The sequence below is a fragment of the Nilaparvata lugens genome, chromosome 4, assembly GCF_014356525.2.
Source record: "Nilaparvata lugens isolate BPH chromosome 4, ASM1435652v1, whole genome shotgun sequence".
NCBI classification, from domain to species: domain Eukaryota; kingdom Metazoa; phylum Arthropoda; class Insecta; order Hemiptera; family Delphacidae; genus Nilaparvata; species Nilaparvata lugens.
Window position 1 is genome coordinate 69759487 of NC_052507.1, and position 27858 is coordinate 69787344.

The 27858-nt window shown below is 34.5% G+C and overlaps 1 protein-coding gene across 1 annotated transcript in view; it reads left to right on the forward strand.

Annotated features, from left to right (window-relative positions):
* Nucleotides 1-27858, forward strand: part of LOC111044006 (ral GTPase-activating protein subunit alpha-1) — a 90932-nt gene that overhangs the window by 42593 nt on the left and 20481 nt on the right. The window contains exons 17-28 of the mRNA XM_039427085.1: nt 1895-2140; nt 4582-4677; nt 5522-5662; nt 7567-7793; nt 9534-9632; nt 11568-11723; nt 13476-13607; nt 14420-14545; nt 15077-15244; nt 18074-18184; nt 18975-19139; nt 26964-27191. Coding sequence (XP_039283019.1) covers nt 1895-2140; nt 4582-4677; nt 5522-5662; nt 7567-7793; nt 9534-9632; nt 11568-11723; nt 13476-13607; nt 14420-14545; nt 15077-15244; nt 18074-18184; nt 18975-19139; nt 26964-27191 — 1895 coding nt within the window. The remainder of the gene's footprint in view (nt 1-1894; nt 2141-4581; nt 4678-5521; nt 5663-7566; nt 7794-9533; nt 9633-11567; nt 11724-13475; nt 13608-14419; nt 14546-15076; nt 15245-18073; nt 18185-18974; nt 19140-26963; nt 27192-27858) is intronic.

The window sequence follows — 27858 nt, forward strand, 5'->3', positions numbered from 1 at the left end:
AATTCTTCATTTTTCGTAGAGAGCGAAGTTAGGGCGCTGTCGGCCCTCTCTTAAACTCAACTCTCTATTACATATTATAAGAATATAAAAAATACAAATAGTATGATTAAAAAACAATAGGTGCTCCTTATTCAAAATAATGACAAATTTTAAATTATTGAAAAGAAAGAGAAAAAATTACATTGAATATAATACATAACAATGCTGAATAATAGTATTTTGTGATACTTCATCTCTGTAGTAAAAAAAAGAAGATAAACTTATATACTTGAAATACAATACAGTACATAACAAATGAAGTGTTACACACTTCATTTCCTACTTACTATTACTATAATATAAATATCGAAGTGGATAAATAAATTACATTTTGATTTATTTAAATAGTAATAGTTTATTTAAAAAGATTCATAGAATCTTCCTTCAATCAACAAATTTCCATATTAATACATTCACAAACCAAGAAGATATATTCATCAATGCAATGCTGCTATAAGTCGCCACAGCCAGCCCCCCTCACTCAATCCATGACAGCCGCACTGAACCACGGCAACCGGGATCGCCACTCGATTGTCCTCACCTCCATTGGTAGCGAGTTCCACAGTCGGCAGGCAGTCACATTAAAAGACCTGTTATACACGACAGTGTAATGATAGTGGGAAATTCAATGAGTTCAATTGTTAGTTCTATCATATTACTTATATTTATTTGTTTTATTATATTACTGAAAATTGATGTATTATATTGGAAAAATATTACTTCCATAACAAAACATAAGGGTCCGGTTACATAGTCTACTAAATTTAACTACAATAAACAGTTAATCAATCGGATTATCTTCCGATTCGTCCACAAGCCTTTTCCATGCATCTCTGTCCTGTGCTCGCTGTCTCCACCTTCTCACGCCCAATGATTGAAGGTCTGCCTCCACGTCGTCCAATCATCAATTGCGTGGTCGGCCTCGTTTCATTTGCCCCCCTGGTTGCTGATACAGAGACATACGTGCTGTACGGGGTTCCAGCATCCGTTCCACATGGCTCAACTAACGGCTTCTAGCTCTCCTAATTTCTGTAAGAATACTCGGTTGCCCTTAACCTAGCTCCGCAGTGCAGGCTGGATGCTTGTCTGACTCGGACTAGGCGCTGAGACAGCAAATAATAGCAGCGTTGGTGGGAATGCGAGCGACCGCAGTAACATCTTCCACCCAGCAATGTTCGGCGTAGTTCCGCCTAGCGGACAGACGAAAGATCAATCCATTCGGTTATTTGATCCCTCCAGCCAGGCTCAGCCAAGCAGCCGAGTCAATAGAACAATGGAGTGGCGGTATTATTCGCGTTCATCAGCAGTTTTCTTTCTCACGATTATTTTGATTTTTGTGTTACCTATAATCAATAATAACTCCAGTCACCAGTAAAAAGTTTCCAGAAACGTGGTGTACTACCATATTAATGACTTTTCATGATGATTTTTAATTATTTAAAAACAATGTTGACATTCTGAGCCTTCAGGCTAAACTTGGATTCGCTGAGAAAGAATCGGCAATCAGAATTTCTCTATCACAAAAAAACCTAGCTGTTGATCTTCCGGCAACCGTTAACAGTCATTTTGCAATGCGGCCGAAACACTTCCAATCCAGACACCCATCTCAAATGACAACAATGCCAAGCTGTGAGAAACCATCCTGCACTGCGGCGCTAGGTTTACAGATTACAGAGTTCATTTTTTCTGACTCGCCTCTAGTACTGGCCCATAAATCATTCTAAGGATCTTCTAGGAACTTCACTTACCAGTGGTTTAATTCAATAATGCACGTCGATAGATAAAAACTACTTAAATCTAAACATTACAGAATCCATTCCTACTGTTTAATAAATGAATGATATTTCATTTTCAGATGTTTCCGATCCTGTGGCGAGCCGAGATTGTGAGAGATGTCTGCCTTTGAGAAGAAGTCTCAGTGAAAATAATTTAAATTTGGGTCATCGGAGACATCAGCATAAACATCACCATCAACACCATCATCATCATCAACATAGCAATCATCATCAAAATCATCACACCAATCATCCTCGAGCCAGTCATCATCAACATCACCACAGCAACCATCATCATACTCATCATTCCAATCAAAACATTCCAGGTAAATAAGCACGATTGTTGTATTCTGTTTTCGATTTGATAATTTGATAAATTGAGTTGAAAATTGTTGATAAATTGCAATGTAGTAGAACTGATATCTTTCACTCACTTTCATAAGTAGTTGAGATAAGGTAAGAATATCGGGGTACCGAGCTTCGCTCGTTATTTTTATTTATTGATAAACAGAATACAATTCTCTAAGATTATCGGATTGTGTATTTCACAGCTGGCTATACGTCATCTTATGAATTTCGGGGATGCGATATTTTTCACATACTCACTCGCTCACTCACTTTTTTGCTATCCACAGCTGTTTCAGCCAAGGATGAATTATCCTTTTAATGTCGTTCAGCGAGTTTTCCCAAGGATTAGACCTAGTGCAATCGAATCTTTATATCATAAACCTACTTTTTTTCCAAATTTCGTTCAATCGTTAGAGCCGTTTTCGAGATCCGTTAAACATGAATAACCAGATATAAAAATAGCCAGATATAAAAATAACCAGATATATAAATACAGAAATTGCTCGCTTAATATAATAGGATAAGATAATATTTTTATTCAACACAGTACATTTTACAATCTACAGAATAACGTCAAAACTATGTCAGGTCTTTTTTATAAGTAGCAATAATAAGGTGTTAATAAGTTCACAATAAACAAGCACACACAGAAGACAGTTATGAAAACTAGAGTACTTACAAACTACGCTACCTTCTACCACCTAAATTCTTCACACTGTAGTAGGCTTATGAAACAAGGAATTTATATACTTCACTCTTGAATATTCTGATATCTGACTAAGGACTGCAGCTCGGAATACAGGATTGCAGTTGACAACTATTAGATTTACTGTGTTGGCAAGCTTCTCTGCTCCTTGGGACAGGCTGGTCGAGTGGTTGAAACTGATGTGAAGTTGCTGGGTTATTCCTTGAATACCATAATAAGCTGGACAAGTCATATTGTCAATGTTTGCTCCAAGCTGTCCAGTGCGCTCTATCTTCTGCGAAAGTTGAAATCGGAAATTGGTGCCGGATACCTGCTTACTGTCTACTATGCCATGTTTCACAGCCATGTCTGTTATGGACTTCACCTGTGGGGTCACTCTGGACGACTTGGTGATGTGCTGCTTCTGCAGAAAAAGGCTGTGCGAGTGCTGACGGGCAGTGACTACATGGCTCATTGCAGACCACTCTTCAAGAGGCTAAAAATGCTTACTTTTGTAAATCAGTACATTCTTGAATGTCTGGTTCGCATCAGAAACAGAGCTAGGAGTGCTGATACTCGTGGTGAGATACATGACTATGGAACCCGTCAGACTCACCTTATCAGAATGCTAATATGTCGTTTAGCAAGGACTCAGAGGAGTTATCCTTTCATTGCCTTCAAGATGTTTAATAAGCTGCCAGAGTGGGTCAAGGATAGTGGAAGTGATAGACAGTTCCGAGCAGTTTTGAAATCACTCTTGGTGGAGCATCCTATTTTTATAGCCTGAGTGAATTTCTTGATAGTGAGATGACATTTTGAAACTTTTTTTTTGTGACATGTTTTATAAACCCTGACACAGTCTATCCAGCAGCGCTGGTCAATGACCTAGAATAAAACTAAACTAAACTAAACTATACATGGTGTAAGAGGTGTTGGAATCAATGTTCAAGAGGTTTCTATGAAACAGTTGATAGTTTTTATGAGGGGTGTTTTAAATTTAATAGAGCTCAGTTTTTCAGAAGTGTAAGGTGATATAATAAATAATAATGAATGAAGAAATTAATCAATCTATCAGATTTATTAAATAAAACTAAATTTATCACATTTACCAAGATGGTAATCTATATTTATCTATATAATTGAGATAAGATTTGGATTATACACATATGGGATAGGAAAGTCACGAAATTCACGGCTGATTAAGTTGAAATTTTAAATATTAATTCTTAATTTACCGTGGATGGTTAAATTTTCTGTTTGTCAAGTTTTCAATTAGACCCTTGCGGAGCTCGGGTCACCTGCTAGTATTTATTTATTTACATTTCATAATACACAAATCAAATACTTCATCAGAAAAGACCAACAGGCCTACCCCAAAACTTTTCCCTTTCCAAATTTTGGTAGAAGTAGGTTATGTTGCTTCACATGATAATAAAAATGACTGTAGGCCTAAAGAAGTTTCTAATTGAATTACATCTGTGTTGTTTATGCACTGTCATTGTATTGGATTGTCTTCAAAATTATATAAACAATTCCAAATCATACGTAGTTGGAGAAAACATAAATAGTTCTTCTCGATCGAATTACATATCCAATACTTATTACTCATTATTATATACTACACAGTATATATACTGTTCATTCTACAATACTGTTGGATACTTAATTTTCTGATTTCTAGAGAGCAAGATAAGTTCTGAGAATCTTATCCATTTTACCTTTTTCTGTCAATAGAAATAGAGCAAGAGGTGGCCAGAATATTGGCTGAACCATCAAGAATTCGACATCCCAGGAAGTCGAGGTCTATGGATTCTCTCAGTGACAGAAAAGGTTAGTTTATGAGTTAATATAATAATAATAATAATAAATCATTTTATTTGTACACGGTATAACCATACAAATGAGTTGAGCATAACAAATTCTAACAATGACTGAATTAAACCACATGAACAAAATGTTTGGCAATAGATCCAATTATAAATTTGCATACAACCACGAACAATGAAAGTCCCCTCATTACAATCAATAAACAATATTACTATAAATAATATAAAATATCTTTCCTATTCCTTAGTTTTAACGAATTGTACAATTATAGACAAATCACAGAATCACCAACTGGCAACAAGGTTCTGTTTGTTTTGACATTGAGAATTTTACTTGATTAAAGTAAGTAGTGATGAGACATCTGATGATTGAACTTAATGAGGCAATTAAAACTTGATTCTAAAATAATAGTATAGGGTTTCGTCAATAATTTGTATGTTATTCTAGAAACCCATGATGTGTGTCGATTGTATAACAACTAGAATCTGGTGACTTGTAACTAGTCATTAGCTCTACCTATACAAATAAGATTATACAGCTTGAAAATGACTTACAATTAGAGCCAAACCTCATGAAGCGTTTTTCAGTCGGCATGACTGGACAGGAAGCTCTCCGATTGGCTGTTTGGGTTGGCTCATCGAATGAGGTTCATGTCCTGTCGTGCCGACTGAATAAATGCCTTATGTGGCTTGGGCCGTAGCAATTGCAAGCTTTTATCAATCCGCCTTTAAGTAGCTCATCATATTAACCGCATTATCTTACCTATTATCATTTGAATCATACTTTTTTTAGCTATTAACGAATAAAATACATTTGAAATTTAAAATTATGTTATATGTTGTTGCAGCTCATTGTTCCACTGTGTACTGCGACTCAGAGCGACCATCACGATCCCCCTCCCCTGCTCCTTCGAGTGGCGTGGAGAGCAACTCCTTCAAAGAGTCTCCCATGCAGATCGATGTCCTTAGCACCGAAGGAACTAGCCTGGGTATGAGACCTCTGCATCAAATTTATTGTTCTCTGATTATTTTATGTGGCTTTACAGCTTTTATGACTTTAAAACAGCTATTAAATTGCTTCATTGAGAAGAATGTATAGTTTGATAATTTTATAATATCGGGGCACCGAGCTTCGCTCGTTATTGATAAACAGAACTCAATTCTTTAAAATGATTGGGGAAGGACTAACAGGCACAGCCAAAACTGTTTCTTCCCCAAATTTTGATTTATACACTATAAATATTCCAAAAAGTAGGTTATGTTCCATACACTTGAATTCAGGTCAAATTTTCAGTCCAATTATTTGAAAACATAAAAGTTCTAATTTAGATTGTTAACATACAAATTGAATAACAAAATAACACTCACTAATCACTTTAAACTGTAAAATAATGATTAACTTTGAATATTATGATATATACCATCTCATGTAAACAAATCAGATTATTTTGATCTAGTCAATTAAAATTTCTAGACTTCTCGCGAGATACGGTAAGCTAATTGATTATATAGCTGATCTCCCCCACACAGGCACACGCATCTTCTGTTATCGACAGACGACAAAATTATTATCTGTTTTACCAAGAATGAATTATCCTTTTCATGTCCTTCGGCGAGTTTTCCCAGGGATGAGACCTAGTGCAATCGAATTTTTATATCATAAACCTACTATGTTCCAATTTTTGTGAAAATCGTTAGAGCCGTTTTCGAGATCCGTTGAACATAAATAACCAGATATAAATATAAATAACCAGATATAAAAATACAGAAATTGCTCGCTTAATATAATAGGATAAGTGGAAACATTATTGTAGCAATAATTTCGAGTTCCTGAACTCGAAGTGTATTTTTCACTATTGAGTAACATTTTTCTCAAAATTTAAAATATCTGAGATATAAAAATCATGAATGTAAATTTGAAATTTTTCTGAAACAATCAAATTGACCTTTTTTCAATTTCATCGATCATTTTTTTAGTTTTACGGAAAGTGCTATCAGTTTAATGCGAGACTGTTGATATATTCACGTGGAATTAATATGCTATTTATCCTGTACATTCATTATGGATTAGGGTCCAGCCTGTTGCTTGATAAGTGAAATCATTGCTGATGAATCGTTGAGTAAATATGTAATATGAATGGCCCATATGAATAAAACCAGAGCAAATGCTCATGAGCAAGAGCATGGAGCATAAGGTTTTGCTCATGAACATTAGGTAGAAGCATAAGCATCAGGTAGAAGCATAAGCATTAGGTAGAAGCATAAGCATTTGCTCATTTTTATATGAATAAGCTTTACCTTATACTCTTACCGTATGCTCCTGAACTCTAGAGCAAATGCTCACGTATTTTAAAGAGTTTTCATCAGCTGATTCGCCTTTGTGGCCTTACTTTGTTTTTATAGCACACGTAAGCGCTAAAAATGCAAGTAGGGAGACACCGCTTGTGTTTGCGTCGTCAGCTCTGTTTTCTATTTATGAATTGAGTTTTAGGTTAGTTGAGTTTCGAATTTTGAAATAATAGCGTGAAATAATGATGATATATATCATGGTTGAACCTAAAAAGAGTTTTATAGTTCTCAACTCTTAGTTGTGATCGTATCTGGTTTAGTTTCCTCTTCCTCATACGAATTAGTTGAGCCATTTTACTATGAGCAAAAGGTGGATAAGCTGCTCTAGACTAGACTCACCTTTTTTGAAGCGTTTGCTTCAAAAGTTGAGCAAATGCTCTAGTTTACTCATACAATTTTGAGTATAAGCTTTTACTTTTGAGCAAATGCTCAAACTATTTTTTGATGAGCACGTTTATTCATAGAAAATGAAGCAAATGCTCCATATTTTAGAAGTATAAGCAAATGCTCAACTTTATTCATATGGCCCAATGTTTGATTGCAGAAGTGGGTGAAGGCGGTGGGGGCGGCTGGGGTGGAGCGGTTGCAGGGGGCGGGGGGCAGCGGTCGGTGATGTCGGGTGGGGGTGTGAAGGGGTGGCTGCCTGACGTGGCAGTGGTGCTGTGGCGACGTATGCTCGGTTCGCTCGGCGACATCAACCAGCTGCAAGACCCCGCCCTCCACACTCAGGTCTTTCACTACCTCGTCGAGTTGTTCGACACGCTGCATAAGGTTAGCTATCAACTCGTCTCAACTAATACAGTCACTAAAGTATTAAGTCGGATTCTATAGTTTAAAGGAAACGATTAACAGTATAAAGACATGGATTAATAGTGTGAAGGAAAGGACCCATCAGTATCAGAGATCGGTTCTGGTACAAAGAGAATTCAAACTCTTTTTATGTAATGCATAAATATCGGGGGACCGAGCTTTGCTCTGGAGTGTAAAAGCATAGAAAATCTGTTACGAAAGATTGAATTTATAGTTTATATTTATTTATTAATTTTCTCAGTCGTACAATTAGTTTTACAGTTATATGAAGAGGCACAACAGGCTTATGCCCAAAACTGTCCCTTTCCAAATTTATACTACAGTCCAAATCAAAATCTAAGTTAAGCTACTATCACTCATCAAAATAACAATTTATTGACACTTCAAAAAACAAACACATCATCAAATTACAAATAGATATACTATGAATTCGATTTAAAATGATATACTATGTTTGCTACAATGTTTGTTAATATACTATGTACTATTCTACACCAGTAGCATCTAGTTACTATTTTGGACTTCCTGAAGTAAACATGTTTTCTAAAAAAATAAAAATAAACGAAAATACGTTTTTCTTGCTGAATTTTTCTTCTTGTGAGATCAGCTGGATGACACATGCACTCGTTCACTCACTTCCACGGTATCGACAGACGACAAAATTTCCAGCTGTTTTTCCAAGGACGTATTTATCCTTCTAATGTCCTTCAGCGAGTTATCCCAGGGTTGAGACCTAGTGCAATCGAATTTTCATATCATAAACCTACTTTATTCCAAATTTCGTGAGAATCGTTAGATCCGTTTTAGAGATCCGGTCACATACATATATATAAACATATAGCTCAGATCGACTAGATTTCAATTTGTCCAAGTGAAAAGTTAGGAACATAATCTAAAAGGTTCTGTTTAATAATGTTTTAAAGGTAAAATGAAAGGTTAGGAAGGCTAGGCATTTGCTTTTAAATTGCAATATGTTGGTATTATTCGAAATGCTTCTACAATTTCAGATAATAAACACCAATAACGAAAAGTTATTTGATCTGGTGTTTCTAGCACATTTGAAATACGAGACAATATAAATGTCACCCGACTGTACCTCTTCTTAAAAAAAGTAAATGGTATAATTTTATCACATGATAACCATCAGTGATACAATATCTACAGACAAGATTAAAGCTGGGATCCCACATATCAGTATTAGGGAACGTGTCCAGTAGTGAGAATAGTTCCCATATGTTCAGCCCGGCCGAGCGATTATAAATAGTCCCAGTAGAATTCATGGGAAGAATATTTTCACTGAACTCTGATACTAAGGCCCGGTTGCACAATAGCCGGTTAAATTTTAACCGTGATTAATTCCACGAGAACCTATCAGAGAAGCTGTCTTTCCAAAACGCCTTCTCTGATTGGTTTTGGTGAATTAATCACGGTTAAAATTTAACCGGCTGTTGTGCAACCGGGCCTGAGACTGTTCAATCATTGCTTCCAATGTTGCTGAAAGGTTATATCTCAGTGCTTAGTGACGAAGGACATAGGTACTTCAATGTTTGGCAACCTATGTACGATACATAGTTATTTGTACATAGTACAATAAAGGTAGTTATTAAGATTTTTATTCCTTTGTTTCAAACATAAGAACATTCCTGATTGATTATTTTTGTTTTCTGATTTATAAACATTTAAATTGATTTCTGTTTGCAGATTCGATTGAATCAAGGTGTATCTCACGATGGACAAGGAACCCCGCCGTTGCCTGAACTAGTGCCTCCCCTCACCATTATTGCACCTTGGTGCTTTCAGGTAATATATTAAAAATGTATATCAGTTTTCACATGAATATGAGTAAATATTACTAATCTATTTCACTATCCATGACGAACTGCAAGAAATAATCAGTTTTGAACTATTATCGACGACACTACAGTCTAATTTTTGAATATTAGTTATTAAAACTAGTATTCACATGTGGACCGCTTTCGGATTTTTTAAATCCATTTTAAATTTCAACAATTGTTGAATTAATAATCATAAAACATCTATATAGTAAGAGAGAGAGTAGGGTTGTGTTTGTTCGCATCAAAACATGTCAACTTGTGGATTGCATACCGGAAAAACGGGAATGATTTAGATCTCCAAATTTTGCACATAGATTCTAAAAATATCAATCACGTGCACCTCGAAGCCCAAATTACAATTTTCCTTCTAGATTTTTCAGAATAAATTTTCAAATTTCATTCATTCTACATGAAGTTCCAATCGGCATACATTGTTGTAGGCCTAAAATGTGTTTTTATAAGGAGCTTATAATGTTGCTACAAGACATTCATTTTCGAACGGAGTCCGTAGCTTAATGGTAGGGCACTCGCTTTCGGAGCGAGGGTTTCTCGGTTCGAAACCCGATTCTTCCAACTTTTTTTTGTTCTTAATTTTTTCCTCGAAACGTATTATAAATTATTTTTTGAAGGAATTTGTTTTCATTACAATTGAACTTGGATTTCATCAAATAATTATTTAATGTAAAATTTTGCCACCAGTAAAAATGAACATAGATTTCATGTTGTATCATTGAAGTTCATAAAAAAAACATGAATAGATCTCAATAAAATTAGTCATAATTTATATTCTTCAGTTATAATATCAGACACAAACTCGGAGTGAAACGAATATTGTTGGTATTTTGTTTTGAATTGGGGAAACAAAAGGCTGCCTGATTAAAATTGAGGAGGATCTAATCGATACTAGAATAAAAAAAAATAAAATAAATTCGTATGGCTTTTGTTGGTGGGGAGTTCCTTGCGGGAATGTTCCACCGCCTGAATATATAATTTAAGCCGTCAATGGGCCTTACGACTGTCATACTTCAGCCGGGACCGACAATTTAACGTGCCCATCCGATAACACGGGAGTGATCTGTTTAAAAAACTTTTGGCTCTCAGTGGGGTTTGAACCCGGGATCTCTATGCTGCTACGCAAGCACTCTATCCACTAGACCACGGATTACTCCACGGATACTAGAATAATTGATGTATTGAAAAAAATCAATATGATACTAAGAGATTTTCAAGTATTATGTCTTCTTCACTTATCTATACTGTAATGAAGGAAAGAACTAGCTTATACATAAGGAATAGGAAAATTATGTTTGACGCATCATCACTTCTAAACTACTCAACTGATTAATTAGAAATTTTGAATATAGATTCTTAATTAATCGAGGATGGTTATAGGCCTATTTTCAATTCTCCAAAATTTCATCACGTCAAGTTTCCAATTTGTCATGCTTCCAGTTGTTGTATAGAAACAGCTGAACATTTCTTTCAAAAGGGAGATTAGATGATAGGCATGATTGGGGATCCTATTCGAATAAAAATAACTGATTTTCTGTCGCATCAAAATTCTTGGAACCGCCATTTTGAATTCAACTTCATTTATTTTTTAAATTGGAAGGTAGTCATTTGATACATGATTTCGATACTGAATTTTAAGAGAAAATGAATGGTGAAAACCGCACATCGATTTCTCAAACCGTTCAAAAGCTATTCTAATTCAAAGATACTGATAAATCATCCATCATCGATTAGGCCAGTTTCTTTATAACATTAAAATATATTATTTAAAAAGATTATTTTTACCATGTATTTTTGTACAATAAACTATTTGATTTGATGAATAAAGCTATGAGTTTTCCTTCCATAGAAAACCAGTTTTTTTGAATCTGAAATGTTTGTGTTGCAGGCTTTAACATTGCCAGACAATTTCCACCGTGGAAAGCTGTGCGCCTATCGGCTTCTCTGTCAGATGACGTTGATGAATCACGATGTGGCTCTACCTGCGGGCCACTTGACACAGTTCTACAAAGTACTGCATTATGGACTCATCTCTGGTGAACAGGTAATTATTACCACTGATCCAAACTAAAGAATCTTCGTTTTCCGCGATTGTAAATAATTATCTCTTCCAGAGTTAACAGTTTTATACAGGTACGCTAATTATTATTAGCACTGATCCACACTGGAAATCTTTGTTTTCAGCAATTGTAAATAATTATATCTTCCAGAGTTAACAGTTTCATAGGTAATTATTAGCACTGATCCAAACTAGAAATCCTCGTTTTCAGCTATAGTAAATAATTATCTCTTCCAGAGTTAACAGTTTCACATTTATCGTCACGACACCCACAATGGCCGTTTTCACACTTACCGGTTGTCGCCCATTTATCTTCACAACATCCAGAATGTTCTCCGATTTGCTAATTCTCACCAACAGCCAATCGAAGAAAATTCTGGATGTCGTGACACGATGCATGTCGGTCGACAATCAGTAAGTGTGAAAACAGCCATTCGATGATAGCTTACGGTCTGAGTAATATTAAAACGATCTGAGTAATATACATTTATTTGTATAAGAGAAATTGAGAAAATGAGCATGAGTTTCTTTTTTTGCGGATGATGCGCACATGAGCTTTTTGCTTGTGCGTGGGTGAATTATGAGATGATCAAACGTCCATGCCTATATCGATGGGATTCGGCGGGATTCGAACCCGCGTCCAGGTAGCACTAGCAGAATGAAGGGTGCAACGCCTTAGTCAACTCGGCTATCTATTATCATAGATATTTTGTACCATTACCCTATTTATTGTGAAAAAAAAACAAGTGAGGAGCCAACTGCTATTTTTTCGAAGCTTCCATTATTGTTAGGCCTTCATCTTCTAGCAGTAGGTCTACTCAAGTCACTTGATCTGTTAATATGTCGTTTCATTAAATGACATATATTTTTTAATAGTTATTTGTATATCTAGAGTGAAAAGTACGACTTTTTCTCCCTGAGGGGAAAGTTTGAAGCCCGAGGCGAAGCCGAGGGCAACAATTTTCCTGAGGGAGAAAAAGTATTTTTCACTCGTGATGTACACAACATTTTCCTCCACCTACATTTTTTTATAGAAACTGCAAATAAAATCATTTTAATAACTTACGTATTGGTGACAATGTTTCCTAACAACATAACCTAAAATCTAAAACCTAAAAACCGGCCATCTGGATCTGATTGGCACTGCCGATTGCGCTATCTAGCAAAAGTTGTAACAATTATATCAGCTGGGTGTCTACCAAAAATGGCTGACTCCAGATCACGCGGTTCAGATTTGAATTGCAGATCAAAAATATTATTGTTGGCTGGTATTCTGAATAGAATAAGATATTTTAAAAATTGTATAAATTTTTATCGTCTACTAATATTAAGAATATAATATCATACAAACATATATTTCATGAGTTGATCAAATTTCTGGTTGTGGTATTGAATTCAGTTGACTCAATGACAGACACCTCTTTATGCTTTCTCATCTGAGCTTAGGCCTTCTAACCTATTATAATGTAAGTTTTTAAAATAGAGATGCTTCCCATGTTATTTAAATGGAGTCACTTTTACTCCCTAGGGAGTTTTTCTGTTTTTTACTACCGAGAGCGAAAAAGTGACACTTTAGTATTATGTTTCAGGGAGTAAAGTAAGTACTTTAGCCAGTAGGTGCAGGAAAATTATATTTTCTCTTACGTATTCGTTTCACTTGAAGTTTGATAATATTGATCAAATTTTGAAATTGTTTGAAAGCTTGGAAGTGAACGTTTTTTAATATGTTTGTTACAGAGTGTAGTAAACACGCTGGTTCGCTTCTGTGGTCCGAGATTTCTATCGCTTCAGCTACCTGGTTTTTCTCTGCTATTGTTGGATTTTATTCACGCTGCGAATTCAGTTGTCTCATCGTCCGATCTGCGTGCTGTAAGTGAAATACAAAATAACTTCCTAGTAATAGAAATAGAAATTGTTTTATTGACATAAGACACTTTTTGAAAAATGCGTGGTCAACGTCATATATATACAAAATTTTAAGCAAACAAAATACAGTTTTGGAGAAAAACAGCACAATCAGTACTACTTGATCGCAATGTTTGAAAAACTCTGGTTCTATAGTAGTTGATTTTTAATGTAATGAAAATGATCTGTTCCAATCAATGTGATTTCTGTTCAAATAATGTTGATCGGATTAATAAATTAAAATCAATATATAATACTTATCAATATCAGTATTATTCAAAACTTTTCGTTGGATTTATTATCTTTCTCTGTCAATTAATTTTGTTATCGGCTCCACAAAGTATTATGCTAATGAGGAATGCTTTTGATTATTTTATATTTTGTAAATTATTGACTGTCGGAGAAAGGCATTAATTAAAGAACTATTGAGTTCAATAATAAATTCGGTAACCTACATTTATTCCTTCAGTTATTCACCATTATCAGACAAGTTTGTGACTTAGTATGGGTACGCATACTTAGGTGATATTTATAAGGGTAACGCATAATAGGGTTCCAATTGGCACTGAACTCAAATAAATATCTTGTCTATCTCAATGGCAATATTGGCTGCAATGTTGACTAGAGATAATTTATTCTACATTCTAAATTTTCATTTTTCTCCCCATCTGTATTCTAAATTCAATCTGATGATTATGTATAAATTAAATATGTTCGATGAACCAAATGTATTGCAATGAATCGTTCATTGTGAGACTTGTAACGTTCATTTTCAGACTCCCCGAACAGAAGCCATGTCGATATTGGGATCGATGCTCTGCTTCCCGCAGTCCCTCTGTCAAATGCCCATGCTGCAGCCAAACCACAGAGAGCTCATCGTTCACACCTGTCTTGACATCAAGGTTTGTTCGTTTGTTTGTCTGTTTGCTTGATCGGTTGTTTGTTTGAATCGTATGTGTGTTCCGAATTCCTCCATCTATTTATTTACTTGAACACTGTGTGTAACTCTCTCATGTAATTTGATGTTTTTAATGATTCGTAAATATTTAGGATTGAAAGTAAAGGTCTGCTGTCTCCGACTATTTGTTGATCAGTATTTTTTCCTTTCTAATTAATAGCCTTGCATTGTAATCTGTAATTGGAAATATTGATTTAAAATAATAGTCCTATGGTGTAATCATTGCAGAAATTAATTTTCTACTAATTACCATATTTACTTGAGTACCTCAGTCTCAACGTAATTAATTAATTAATTAATCATGGTAAAATTTAACCGGGCCTATAACTTTGTTATTGATGTCATTAAACTGTATTCTATATTTTGTTCTGTATTATCTATCACTTTATCACATTATTCAATAATCGGATAAAAATAATTATTTAACCGAAAAATACAATTTAATTCACATGCTTTTACCTCACATTGATTTCAGGACCACGTTGTGAATATCCTGCTTCGTTGCGGCAAGACGGAAACGGCAGGAGTAGCCAGATGTGTCGCTCTTTCCAGTCTCGGAATATTTCTCTATCAGGAGTTCTGCACCGGCTCAACGCATCCGAAAATCAAAGAAGCCATCAATACGCTGCTCCTTGCACTCAGGGTGAGATTTCATTACTGTTTCTATTTTTTGCTTCAATCAAATTTGAGGTATTATAACAAATTATCTGAACACACCAAACATTAAACATTGAAAAATCAGTAAGGCTGTGACATTTAGTCAAAGTAGTTTCCAATTGATTCGTATTTTTTCTGTTTTCCAACGGATTCCTATTTTTCGCATATCTGTTGCTGGACTTTGAAAGTAGATGAAGGGTTCTAGTGTGTGATCTAGATATCAACAAATATTATTTCGACTGATTTTCCTTGTATGAATATTTTGATTGTCCAGTCAGGTAACTTAATCACACTTAGTGCCGGTTGCACGAAAGCCGGTTAAATTTTAATTCCACGAGAACCAATAAGAGAATCCGTCTTATTAAAAAAAGCCTTCTCTGGTTGGTTCTCGTGAAATTAATCACTATTAAAATTGAACCGGCTTTTGTGCAACCGGCACTTAGACTAATGCCGGAACAGTGATTTGTTCGTATCCCGCAAAGTACATCCATTTGGAATCAGGTCATCATCTCATTTCATTACCCAATCACTAGTACCAATCACTAGATACAGGGAATGATTCAAAATTATATTCTTGTAGAAACTATTTAAAAAATAATTAAGCTGGTTAATCCTGGAAAACAGCAATGGAAATTCGTGTTTCTATTCCATTCTTCTATTCAACATGTAAATAAATATGTGACAATTTTTTTTCTTATAGGATGTGAATTCGAAAAATTTCTAGTTATTTTTAGCTATTTTTATGTTCTCTTACCTCAGAAACGACATCCTATGTTGAATTATTTTTATTTAATCATGGAAAATCCATCTCAAGAAATAATTATTTCTGTTTTCGTTGCTGATCATAAATAATGTGCTGCTGTGATAATAATGTCTTTTGCTTACTATTTTTGAATTTTATTAATGATTCGTTTTTCCGTTTTGACTGATCATGGTTTTTATATTATTTTTTCTTTCTCATCAATTATTCTGTATTCTCTCTTAATTTTGCTTTGTATGCTTTGTTGAGGTTTCATTCATTCATTTTATTTTTCGCTTTTAGAAGCGTGGTGGAAGTTTTGAATACTTTGGTGCTGGTTTCAAGGTATCTTTTGTTTGTATTTTGTTCCACTAATTTTGCATTCAGCATGACATCAAACCCATCAACTCACGTTGCTCTAATTGTAAAACACTAGAACTATAATATATACAGTATATATAGAACTATAAAAACAATATAAAAACCTTTTATACAAGTTTGTATGACAAGTTAATAATTTTCAAGTTATTTTAACTTGAAAATGACCTATGGTCGAAACTAGTCGTTGAAATATTTTAAAGTTTTTAATAAAAGGGTACTCAATGTTTTTTTATATTGTTTTTAATTGAATCAAGTAGCCCATATAAGCGAAGTGATTTTATATAGAACTATATATACCGTATGACAAAAGACTTACCAATTATACTGTACGTTAGCATGCAGGACAGCAAGTATAAATAATTATCTTCATTATGTTCCATCGAAGTTGTAAGATGCCTCTCTTCAATAACCTTTTTTCATAAGATATATGGTTCATTTTGATCTTTCAGACTAGATGAACCAAATGCATGTTGTTATTGTTGCTTGAAACAATTAAAGCACTTGAGGCATAACTCGGATGACAACTTACACGTGGGTTGAGTGGAAAAAGAGGCTCATATTCCACAACCTCGCACACAACAATTTAATCTGTTGAATTAAAAATAAATTCGTTATAAATACACGACTGAGCATGTTTATTTATTTATGTATTGGATAGAGCAAACAATAAAATAGTCGGAAAAGAAAAAGCAGGCTATTGCCCAAAACTTCTTCAATTTCCTAATTTTGTCTCAAATTGTGCAAATACTATTTAGGTTATGTCCATTTCAATTTCTTCACCTAATCATCAATCTGGCACTACAAATCAGAATAAAACAAACAATTTTAAACTTAGGTAAAACTTTCAAAAAACATTAAACAAACTTCAAATTCACAAAATAATTATATAAAAACACAACATAAATTTTGAGCTCAAAAATATTATAGACTTCAAGTTACACATAGATCAATGTTGATCAATGTTTCACTAAATACCTATTACTGCTATGGGAAACATGTAAGCGAACTTACGCCTGTGTAGATATGAGATATGCTTGAACATTTTCCTAACGCTTCTATACTCACTGTTAGTGATGGTTCTTCAAGGCCATTTGGTGAAATGATTTGGTTTATATCTTCTAACTCAGTATTCGATTTCCGCATTGCTTTTTTCAGTTCTTTAAATGTAGATAAATAAAGTGATAATGTTATGAATAAAGTGAGGATGTTTTGATAATTTTTTAATTTAAATTTATATCGTTTTCCAATAAATTTCCTCTTCAATTTCGTATTCGATTTCCGCATTGCTTTTTTCAGTTCTTTAAATGTAGATAAATAAAGTGATAATGTTATGAATAAAGTGAGGATGTTTTGATAATTTTTTAATTTAAATAGGCGTTTTCATATCAACTTATAAGTATCTGTAGTAGACCAATATTTTTTTTTTTAATTATTATTCATTATTCATCAACATGTACATGTGCATCAGGAACAGCGTCAATATGCAAACAAACATAAACTGAGTTGACCATATGATACCATTGATTTCATTGACCATAATTGGTAATGCACCAGTTATGCCTCCTTTCTTGACGTTGCATATAATTTATGGTCCATTTAATGATAAAAATCTTCTGTAATCTAGATAAACCCAAGTTTTTGTACTAAGTTGACTATAAACTGAAAGTAATAATATTGTGAATTTATTTTTTACAGTTCAATCACAAAGTGGTTGCTCAGGTGGCCTCAGATATCTTACTGCTGCTTTGTGATCATTCCAACTTTCTCCTTCGCAATTATCCAGAAATTCCTCCCAGGATTGTTGAGGTAACTACTTATTTTCATAAACTTGATGCTCCAGAAATAAGAAATTATCATGCCAAGCAAAATGTTGACTATTACTTTCCTACCTTTATCTCTGATTTTCATTCTCTAACAAGTTACTACTAGAGATTCCATTTTCTCAAAAAAAAAAAATGTTTTTTAATACAAATATTTTATGAGTTTATTTCAAAAACGGTATCTATTACCTTCAAGTACAAAACCTACTAATTGTTTTTTCTTTTAGGTCATTATCACTGATTAAATAATTAAAATTCCTAATAGATTCTCTCAATATTTCTCAATTTCAATGATTTCTTCAAAACTATGCTTACTAAAACAAATCCAAGAAAATAGAAAGGTAGTCTAAAAATGTAGTCTCAACCAATCTTCAGTGCTACCAATCAATGCTATTAGCTTCTATCTTAAACAAATACTGTACAACCTAAAAAAGTCTTAGAAAACCAACTACAGTTTTAAAGATTAACAAAATACTGTCGCATATTAGATTATTGTATAGTGTTATTCAATTGTTAGCTAACTTGAATGACCTATACTGTTATTAGGTCGTATATTAAATTATTGTAGGTCTATAGAATGATTTAATTGTGAGTCAATCTTTTAATGGTCTATGTTGTTATTAGGTGACATGTCAAATTATTGTATAGCTTAATTCAATAATTATTATGAGCTAGCCTGAATTTTCTTTATTGTTATTAGGTCACATATTTAATTATTGTATAGCTTAATTCAATGATTATTGTGAGTGAATCTGAATGCTGTATTTCGTTGTCAGGTTGTAGCAGGAACTTTATCGCACCTGATGCCCATCGGAGAAGCCGACAAACGTCTGCTGACGTCATTAGTCTTTTGCTTGAGCGAGTGGACAATGCGGCTGCCTCCCAAGGCCCTCTTCACGTCGACTCACACCAATTCGTGCCTATTGCATTCCGTTTTTAAGGTTATTTTATACTTGTTTATGATGATCGTTTTAAAACCTCAAATAAGTTGATTAGAGTAAGTGAATCAAAACATGTATTAGAAAGCATAATAGCCCGCGTAGTTGGACAAGGCGACAATAATTTAGAGTTATTTCTACAAAGAGTATATTGTATGATGGGATATAATGTAAACATGTATAAACATATAAACATCTATTAGAAAACATAATAGCCCGCGTAGCTTGACAAGACGACAATAATATTTATAGTTATTTGCACAAAGAGTATAATTATATATGATGATCAAGAGGTCAAGCAATCAAAAGATCAAAAGGTTGGGAAGCGGTCATAAATGGAAAATCTGACAAATTATCAGGTTACTTGAACTCTCGGATAATTAGTACATGCAATCTTTTTTTGCTTTTGAACTAATTATTCAATTCTCTTTTCATCGAAACGAGCTGCTTTGGGTATACTAATAATATTTTACACTGTATGAATTTGAAACGAGATTTCAGCTGAGTAAAGCTGGATTTCCACACAACAGTGACAGTGAAAATATAAGTTTTAATGTGATTATTCATACTCGATCGGGCGGGTTGAATGGGAACAGTCCAATTAGAATTCGTGGGAATCATATTGTCACTGTCACTGTTGTGTGGAATCCAGCTTAAAAATTATTTTTATCATACATTTTACATCAAGCAATACTTTGAAACTGGGCGAAAGCATAGAGAAGCTTAAGCTAATAGATTTCTTATGAGACGTCGTGACGGATCTGCTACTTCTAGCCAGTCGTCCACGAAGTTATGTTACTTCAAGATATGGGGCGCTAGTCTCACCGTATAAAAAATTATCGCCAAGTTAACGATTGAGGACAGAGGACATCATTTTGAACCGTTGTTAGTGTTAAACCGCTCTATCGATTGGCGAATCTGAGAAACCTCTTGAACTCACGCTAGATGAGTAAAATGTATATTGAATGTAAACGACTTGATATTGACAAAACCACTAGATATTGACAAGACTAGTCACGTTTAGTTCAGAATTAAGTTCAGAATTAAGGTGAGAGAGGAGTTGTTACAGGTTTGTCCTTATTCCAGTGAGGAATTCTTTTTGCATTATGGAATGCAAGATTATAATTGACAAATCCTTATACTCCTTTCATAGGCTGTCAGTGGGATGAAAAAAATAAATAATAATAAAAAAAAGGAAAATAGTAGCTCCCACATTCCACATGCGATAGTGGTTCGTCTACAACCGGCCTAAAGGTATGCGCACACCGATGCGTACAAATTCGTTGCGGAATTTTCAAGAATTCAGACTGCGGTGTCCAAACGAAGTTTTCGTTGCGAAATATTCGCAACGCTGCGCTGGGGCACGCACACTGGGAAGTGAAATAATCGCAATGTGGAGCGCGGGAATATTCGAGTTGTCCCAACCAAACAGTTCAGCATTTTTATCATCTAAAATTTATGGTACTACTGTAGGCTACTTCATCTCAATTTACTGAAGTTCATCATGATATCATCAGAAGCCCTACTATTACTTGCTGTGGTGGCAGACTCTGAAAAAGATGAAAGGCCAAAAAATGTGGGTGCATGCCATTAATAAAGATAGACTTCAATTTGGAGAATACCATACTATTTATTTATTTATTTATCACATTTCCAACGGTATACACCAATTTCAAAAGAATACAATAGTAACAAGATAAACAAAAATAACAAGACAAATATAAATATAAATATGAGATACATAACATAAAATTAGTAACTTAGCAATCATTCAGAAGTATAACAACTAATAACAGTAATATGAATGAAATATACAAATATGCATTAGAAACTATCAGCGCAAATTCAACAACTTGAAGCAATTGCAAACAAAATATTGTACCACAATTGAGGAAGGATAGAGAGCTATCCTTATATTTTTAAAATCTGCATGACTTAGATCATACAATATTGGATATATTAATATCCAATATATATTATATATTATCAATATTTTATATTTTATTATCTAAAATAATAAACAATAGAATAATTGTTCTGTGTTCGCTGTTTTCCTACTTGTGGTCGTGCAATCGTTACTGTTTACAAGGCATACGACACTAGTGTAGTTCCAGAACTCGCCACAAAATTCGCAACGCCAAAAAGCGCTGCAAATGCTGCATGTAGCAAAAGTTGCGAATATTTTGCAACGCATTGGTTTGCGGCAGCTCATACACTAGTGCTCTTTGAGCACTGGTCTACCTTGAAATAACTAGGATCTATCGCTCCGTATTTCTACCAAATTTTCAGTTTTAAATGTGGAAGAAGTATAAATTTATTGAGTTGAAGTGAATTGTTAAATTCTTGTGTGACTGCTGAGTTAAAGACAAACCGTAAACTGTGAGTATACACTGTTGATGATCCGGTGAATGTCGCGAACTTTTTCGAGTGAAGTTGTCGAATTTCGGCCATTTGCTAGTTGCTGGTGTTTGCTTGCTTGCAGTATGAAACGTGAACAATTATTAGGAACTGAATCCGGCAAGTGATGATAGTTAGGTGATAGCTAATCAAGCCGATTTCATCACAGATAACAAGATAGCATGATAACGTAGTCAGATAACAGGAGTGAAGAGGAGTTCTTATCTCCATCTGTCAAAGACTCTAAACTTTACAGCTTGGCTCGTTTCTTCTGTATCTTGTTCGCAACAACCTGTTGATTCCACGAGTAGCCTACTCTTATCGTATTTCTATCATTGTTTACATTGAATCAATTTCGCGGATAATGAATGACAGCATTCCTATCCCTTTTAAAACTTCAAAGAACAGACCTGGTATGATTTATAAAGGACACCGGTATAGAAAAACGTTTTGTTCAACAGTTAATAATTTTATAACGTGGAGATGCCTGGTAAAAGAGTGCGCAGCTTCCATGAAAACTGATGAGAATCGAGTAGTCGAGGTATCTGGTTCACACAATCACAACATCAGTGATGCAACGTGCTCTTCTACCCCGTTATCAACCCCAATTGTTACTGAAGTGGGTGAAAATAACAAAGACGTGAATAAATCATTGTCATCACTCTTCGATAATTCTGATCTTCTAGAATCTTCATCTGACAAACTCTCTCGCTTGGAGAGTGAGAATAGACTATTGAAAAATCGTCTTCACGAGTTACAAATTGAACGCGACGCTGCACTTGACAGATCTATCGAACTTGATTTAAAACTATTACAACATTCCGATTCATCTAGAGAGGTAGATTCACAAACAATTTCTCAAAGGCCGAATACTACTACTGCGGTTGTTTCACAAACTGATCTCATTGTAACATCAGACTCTAGTGTAATTTTATCAGATAGGAGAGTAATAAATAATGAACTCTTTGGTGATGCTTCTATTGGCAAATTTGTTGATTTAAATAAAATAGATGTAATTAACAAGACATTGAAGGAAGATATTGAGAGCTTATCTGAACGAATTAGGACTATGTCGATTTCAATTGAAGCCTTAGAAGCTGATAATCAGGCTTTAAGAAATGATTTATTTAATGAGAAAAATGAATCAAATAGATTTAGAATTCTCTATGATGAATTGCTCTGTAAATCAATAGCGTGTAATCCAACAACTTTTCAAGCTCGAAATTTAGAGAGTGGAGGTCAGGTAACAGATCACAATTCTACTTTAGATTACAATTATTGTCAACATGATTGTAATAGTATACCTAATTTGTCCAAACTTGAAAACAAGAGTTTCAAAAGGAGAGTTAAACTTTTTATGGATAGTCAAGGAAGGAGTGTGGTTGATATTATGATGCGTAAAAAGGGTGATAATTGTAATGTTATGGGTACTATTAAGCCAGGAGCTTGTTTCATGGATGTGACTAGAGAGTCTGTGAAGGATTGCTCTGTTTTGGGTTCTCAGGATGCAGCCGTGTTTCTGGCTGGGGGAAACGATATCGCAAAAAATGAAGCCAAATCTTTTATATCAGCACTACGCAGGAAACTCATAGAAATGAGACACACGAGAGTATTTGTTTTGATGTTCCTCATAGGCACGATCTCCCCAGCTGGTCATGCGTGAATAAATCTGTGGCGTGGGCGAATTCTGAGCTGCGAAAAATCTGTATGAATTTCACCAACGTTACAGTTTTGGAGTTGAGTGGGCTCGGAAAACGTTTCCATACACGTCATGGGCACCATTTAAATAAGCTGGGGAAACACTATATTGCATCCAACATCTTGAAAGAGCTTTATAAAGAGGTCGATTCTGTTATGAGTGAGCCTATACCATTAAAAAACTAGTCGATTCAGCCGAGATTGATAGTAACCAATGTCGGCTGGATTTTAGGATTAATGAGGGAACATCTGCACAAAGAAATCCTGCGCCGGTATTTAAGGTTTTAAAATTTATTCACCAAAACATAAGATCATTGTACAACAAATTAGATAGGTTAGAAATATTCATTGACTCAGAGAAGCCAGATTTTCTTATTTTAACTGAGCATGGTCTAAGAGATAGCGAGATAGATTGTACCAACGTGAATAGTATGCGACTTATTGACAGTTATTGTAGAGTAAATAAGAATATGGGAGGTGTTTGTATATATTATAGTGGAATACATTGTGTTGATCAGCAACCATTAGAAATTTTTAAAGTTAATGTTAATCAATATTGTATAGAGGGTTGCATTGAACTAGCCTGTTGTAGATTCAATTTAAACAAGCAAACACACATTCTTCTGGGTGTCTACCGGCCACCAAATGGTGATTTAAACTTGTTCTTTAAAAATTTTACCAATGTCATGGAGATATTATTGGAAAACATTGGTATCAGATTTATTTGCGTGGGTGATTTCAATGTTGATTTTTTGTCAGACTCCCCTCAACGTAAGGCTTTCTTCAGCATAATGAGTCAATTTAGTTTAAATTATAACATTAAGGTTCCAACCAGGATAACAACTCATAGTAGAACGGCAATAGATAACATAATTACCAGTGATACATTAACAAACATAAAAGTAGATGTAATACATTCATGGCTTTCCGACCACACCGCTCAATCCATAGAAGTGTCATTGGGTCAACGTTCTCACAAACAAAAAATCTCTCACAATGACACTATTACTTTTCGGAATTGCAGTACGGATAATATGAACAGTTTGGAGGCATCTCTGGCAGGTGTAGACTGGAATTTCAGCTATGTCAATGTAAAAGATACTAATTTGAAGTATAAGATTTTTTATAATATTTTCCTTCATTTCTATAATATGCATTGTCCCTTAGTAACCAAAACATTGTCAAAAACTAAAAACTTGAAACAAAACTGGATTACAAAAGAAATTGAACAAACAAGAATTCTACTTAAAATCGCAACATGTAGGGCACAATCAGTTGCTAATTTTGACACTTCACTTATAAACAAAGTCAAAAAACACTATGACCGATTAGTAGTAGATGCAAAGAAAGAATTCTATGGCAACAAAATAAAGTATGCAACAAACAAATCTAAATCAAGTTGGAAGCTAATAAATCAATTTAGAGGGAAAGATTGCAATAGAAATAATGTACACATAGCACTCAATATTGAAAATAAACACATCACTGACCATCTAGAGATTGCTTCTACATTCAATACATTTTTCGCATCCGTGGCTGAAAGAGCTGGTGCTGTCTTAAAGGGATCTCATGAGTTATCAGGTGAAGAACTCGAAGATAATAACTCAGAAACATCACCAAATAAATTTGTTTTACATCCCACCCATGAAGGTGAAATATTAGAAATAATAAAAAATCTGAAGTCAAAATCTAGTGTAGGTTATGATGATGTTTCTATTAAGATTTTAAAGCATTGCAGGAGAGCAATAGTTTATCCACTGGTTTGCATAATTAATTCTATGTTTGAATATGGAATTTTCCCGGATCTTTTAAAAATAGCAAAAGTTCTTCCACTTTTCAAGAATGGTGACAAATTTGACATAAACAATTATAGACCCATATCAATATTGACAGCTCTCTCGAAAGTATTTGAAACAATTATTCTCATAAGACTTGTAGCATACTTGAAGGAACATGATCTTATATCTCCACATCAACATGGCTTTGTAAAGGATAGGTCGACTAGTACCGCTCTTATAGAATTTTTTGAAGGTGTGATACACGATCTAGAAGGCGGTAACTACACAACAGGTGTCATGATTGATCTTTCCAAAGCTTTCGACTGCATGAATCACAAGCTACTTCTGAAGAAGTTAGTAAGTCTAGGGATATGCGGTAAAGAAAATAAATTGGTGGAGTCGTATCTAACTGATCGTTACCAGTTTGTTTCCATCCATAGTGATCGTCATGGTATTGCATCATCAGATCTAGTTAAAATGACATCAGGAGTGCCTCAAGGATCTATTTTGGGACCTCTTCTCTTTATTCTGTACATAAATGATATTTCTCTTGCAGTTCCACAAAATAAACTTACATTATATGCAGATGACACCTCCTTAATTTTTTCCGATTGCAATTTAGAAGAACTTGAGAAAAAATGTAACCTACTATCTAACAGTTTAGCTCAATATTTTAATTCTATTTCCCTCTCAGTAAATTCAAAGAAAAGTCGACTCATAGATTTCAGCCTCAGACAAAATCATATAGAACCTAAATTATACATTGGCTGTGATCCTGTAGAAAATACAGACTCTGTTAATTTACTTGGTCTAGAGATAGATTCAAAATTTTTATGGGATTTGCACATTGAAAAACTAATTAATTCTGTGAGTAAGGGGCTGTTTGTTTTGAGAAATATGGTGAGATTAGTGCCCGTATCAGTCTCAAAAATGGTTTATTTTGCCTTATTTTATTCACATGTGTCATATGGTATAGAGTTGTGGGGTGGTTGTGCTAATATACACTTCCAAAAAATATTCAGGCTTCAAAAAAGAGCAATACGTTACCTGGCTGGCCTCAGTTTCAATGATTCGTGTAGAGATGCTTTTGTAGACTTGAAAATTCTAACACTCCCATCAGTTTACATATATAAACTCTTGATTTTCACACATAGAAACATTTCCACATTCAAAACACAGGCTGATTCACATAACTACAACACAAGGGGGAAAAATAGACTAGCCATACAACAACACAGATTGAAAATCTATGAGAAACTACCAACCTATCTAGGAGCAAAGTTACATAATAAATTACCCCCTGAATTGCAAACCTTGTCTGACATTAAAAAATTCAAGAGAGATTTGTACACTCTTCTCATTTCCAAGGCGGTGTATAGCTTGGAAGAATTTAACAGTTTTATGTCTTGACTAGTTTATAATTAAAAGTAGGCTAAATACTGTGTAGTCTAGAGTTTTAAGAATTGTTGACATTTTGTAATATGTATTTGTATTGCTGCTTGTGACGATATTCAACTGTATAATGTTCACATTTGCTGTGTTGAATAAAGAAATATTATTATTATTATTATTATTATTATTATATTATTATTATTATTATTATTATTATTATATTATTATTATTATTATTATATTATTATTATTATTATTATTATTACACCGCAATGGTATTAAATTTCCGCACGGCAAGTTCTCAGAATTGAATTTGCACCGCAACAAAACTTCGCAATATATTCGCGTCGGTGCGCGCCTGCTATTATGCGGAGTCAGGACTTTCTAGTCTTCTCTACCACTCAACCTTGAACTTCATTTTTATATTTATATCTGATTTATAATCAAGCTCATATCTCATATTAGTTATGATATTATTTTCAATTTTTATTGTCAAATATCGTAATATTTGTTGTGAAAGCTTGTTGTTTTGTAACGATTGGTTTGATGTTGATTGCACCAGGTTTTGACTGACTTGAGCGAGGAGAACAGGGGCAAGCGAGGGGGCAGCGGCCACAGAGGGGTGGGGGGTTCGTTCCACCCCGACCTGGTGCAGGAGTTCAACCCCAACCTGGAGCTGGACAACCTGAAGCAGGAGGACCCCAGTCCGTCGGTGGCCCGCCGCTTCCAAGGCATGTCGCCTCACCTCAACTCCACCGGCCATTCCATTCAGCTCGCTTCTAAAATGGTAACATAACTCCTTCTCTCATCATTTGTGTTTGTTTTGGGTCTGCTTTTATGAATTCATCAAGTCGTAAACCTTGATTCTTTCAGTTTGTTTGTTTTTGAAGCTTTCCAGAGACTCTAATCAGAGTATAGGAATTGTCAAAAACTTATAATACAAATACATACAGTATTACAAAAAAAAATAAAAAATCACACAAAGGAACCCTCTCTACACGCAAACTCTTCTGTGGTATAGAATACTCCAAGCATCAAAAAACTTTTCAACTCTTTCTCAAAAACATCGACATCTTCACAATTTTTCAAGTGAGTAGGAAGCTTTCTAATAAATTTAAGGCCCATATATGTAGGTTTTTTCTCAAAAAGAGCTGTTCTGTGATACAGTGAAGCATAGTCTCCTCTATTTCTAGTATTGTATCCATGCGAATCAGCATTTCTAGTCATTGTCTTTCTTCTAACATGCATAATCACATCATATATATAAATAGAGGGAACGGTTAGTATGCCTAATTCTTTAAAGTGGTTCCTATAGGACTCTAAAGGCATAATACCTTTGATTGCTCTAACAGCTTTTTTTGGAGTTTGAACACCCTCTCCAGATTCTGGCACGACCCACCCCACACAATAATGGCATAGCGGATGTGTGACATTATGAGTGAGTGGTAGACTGCCAT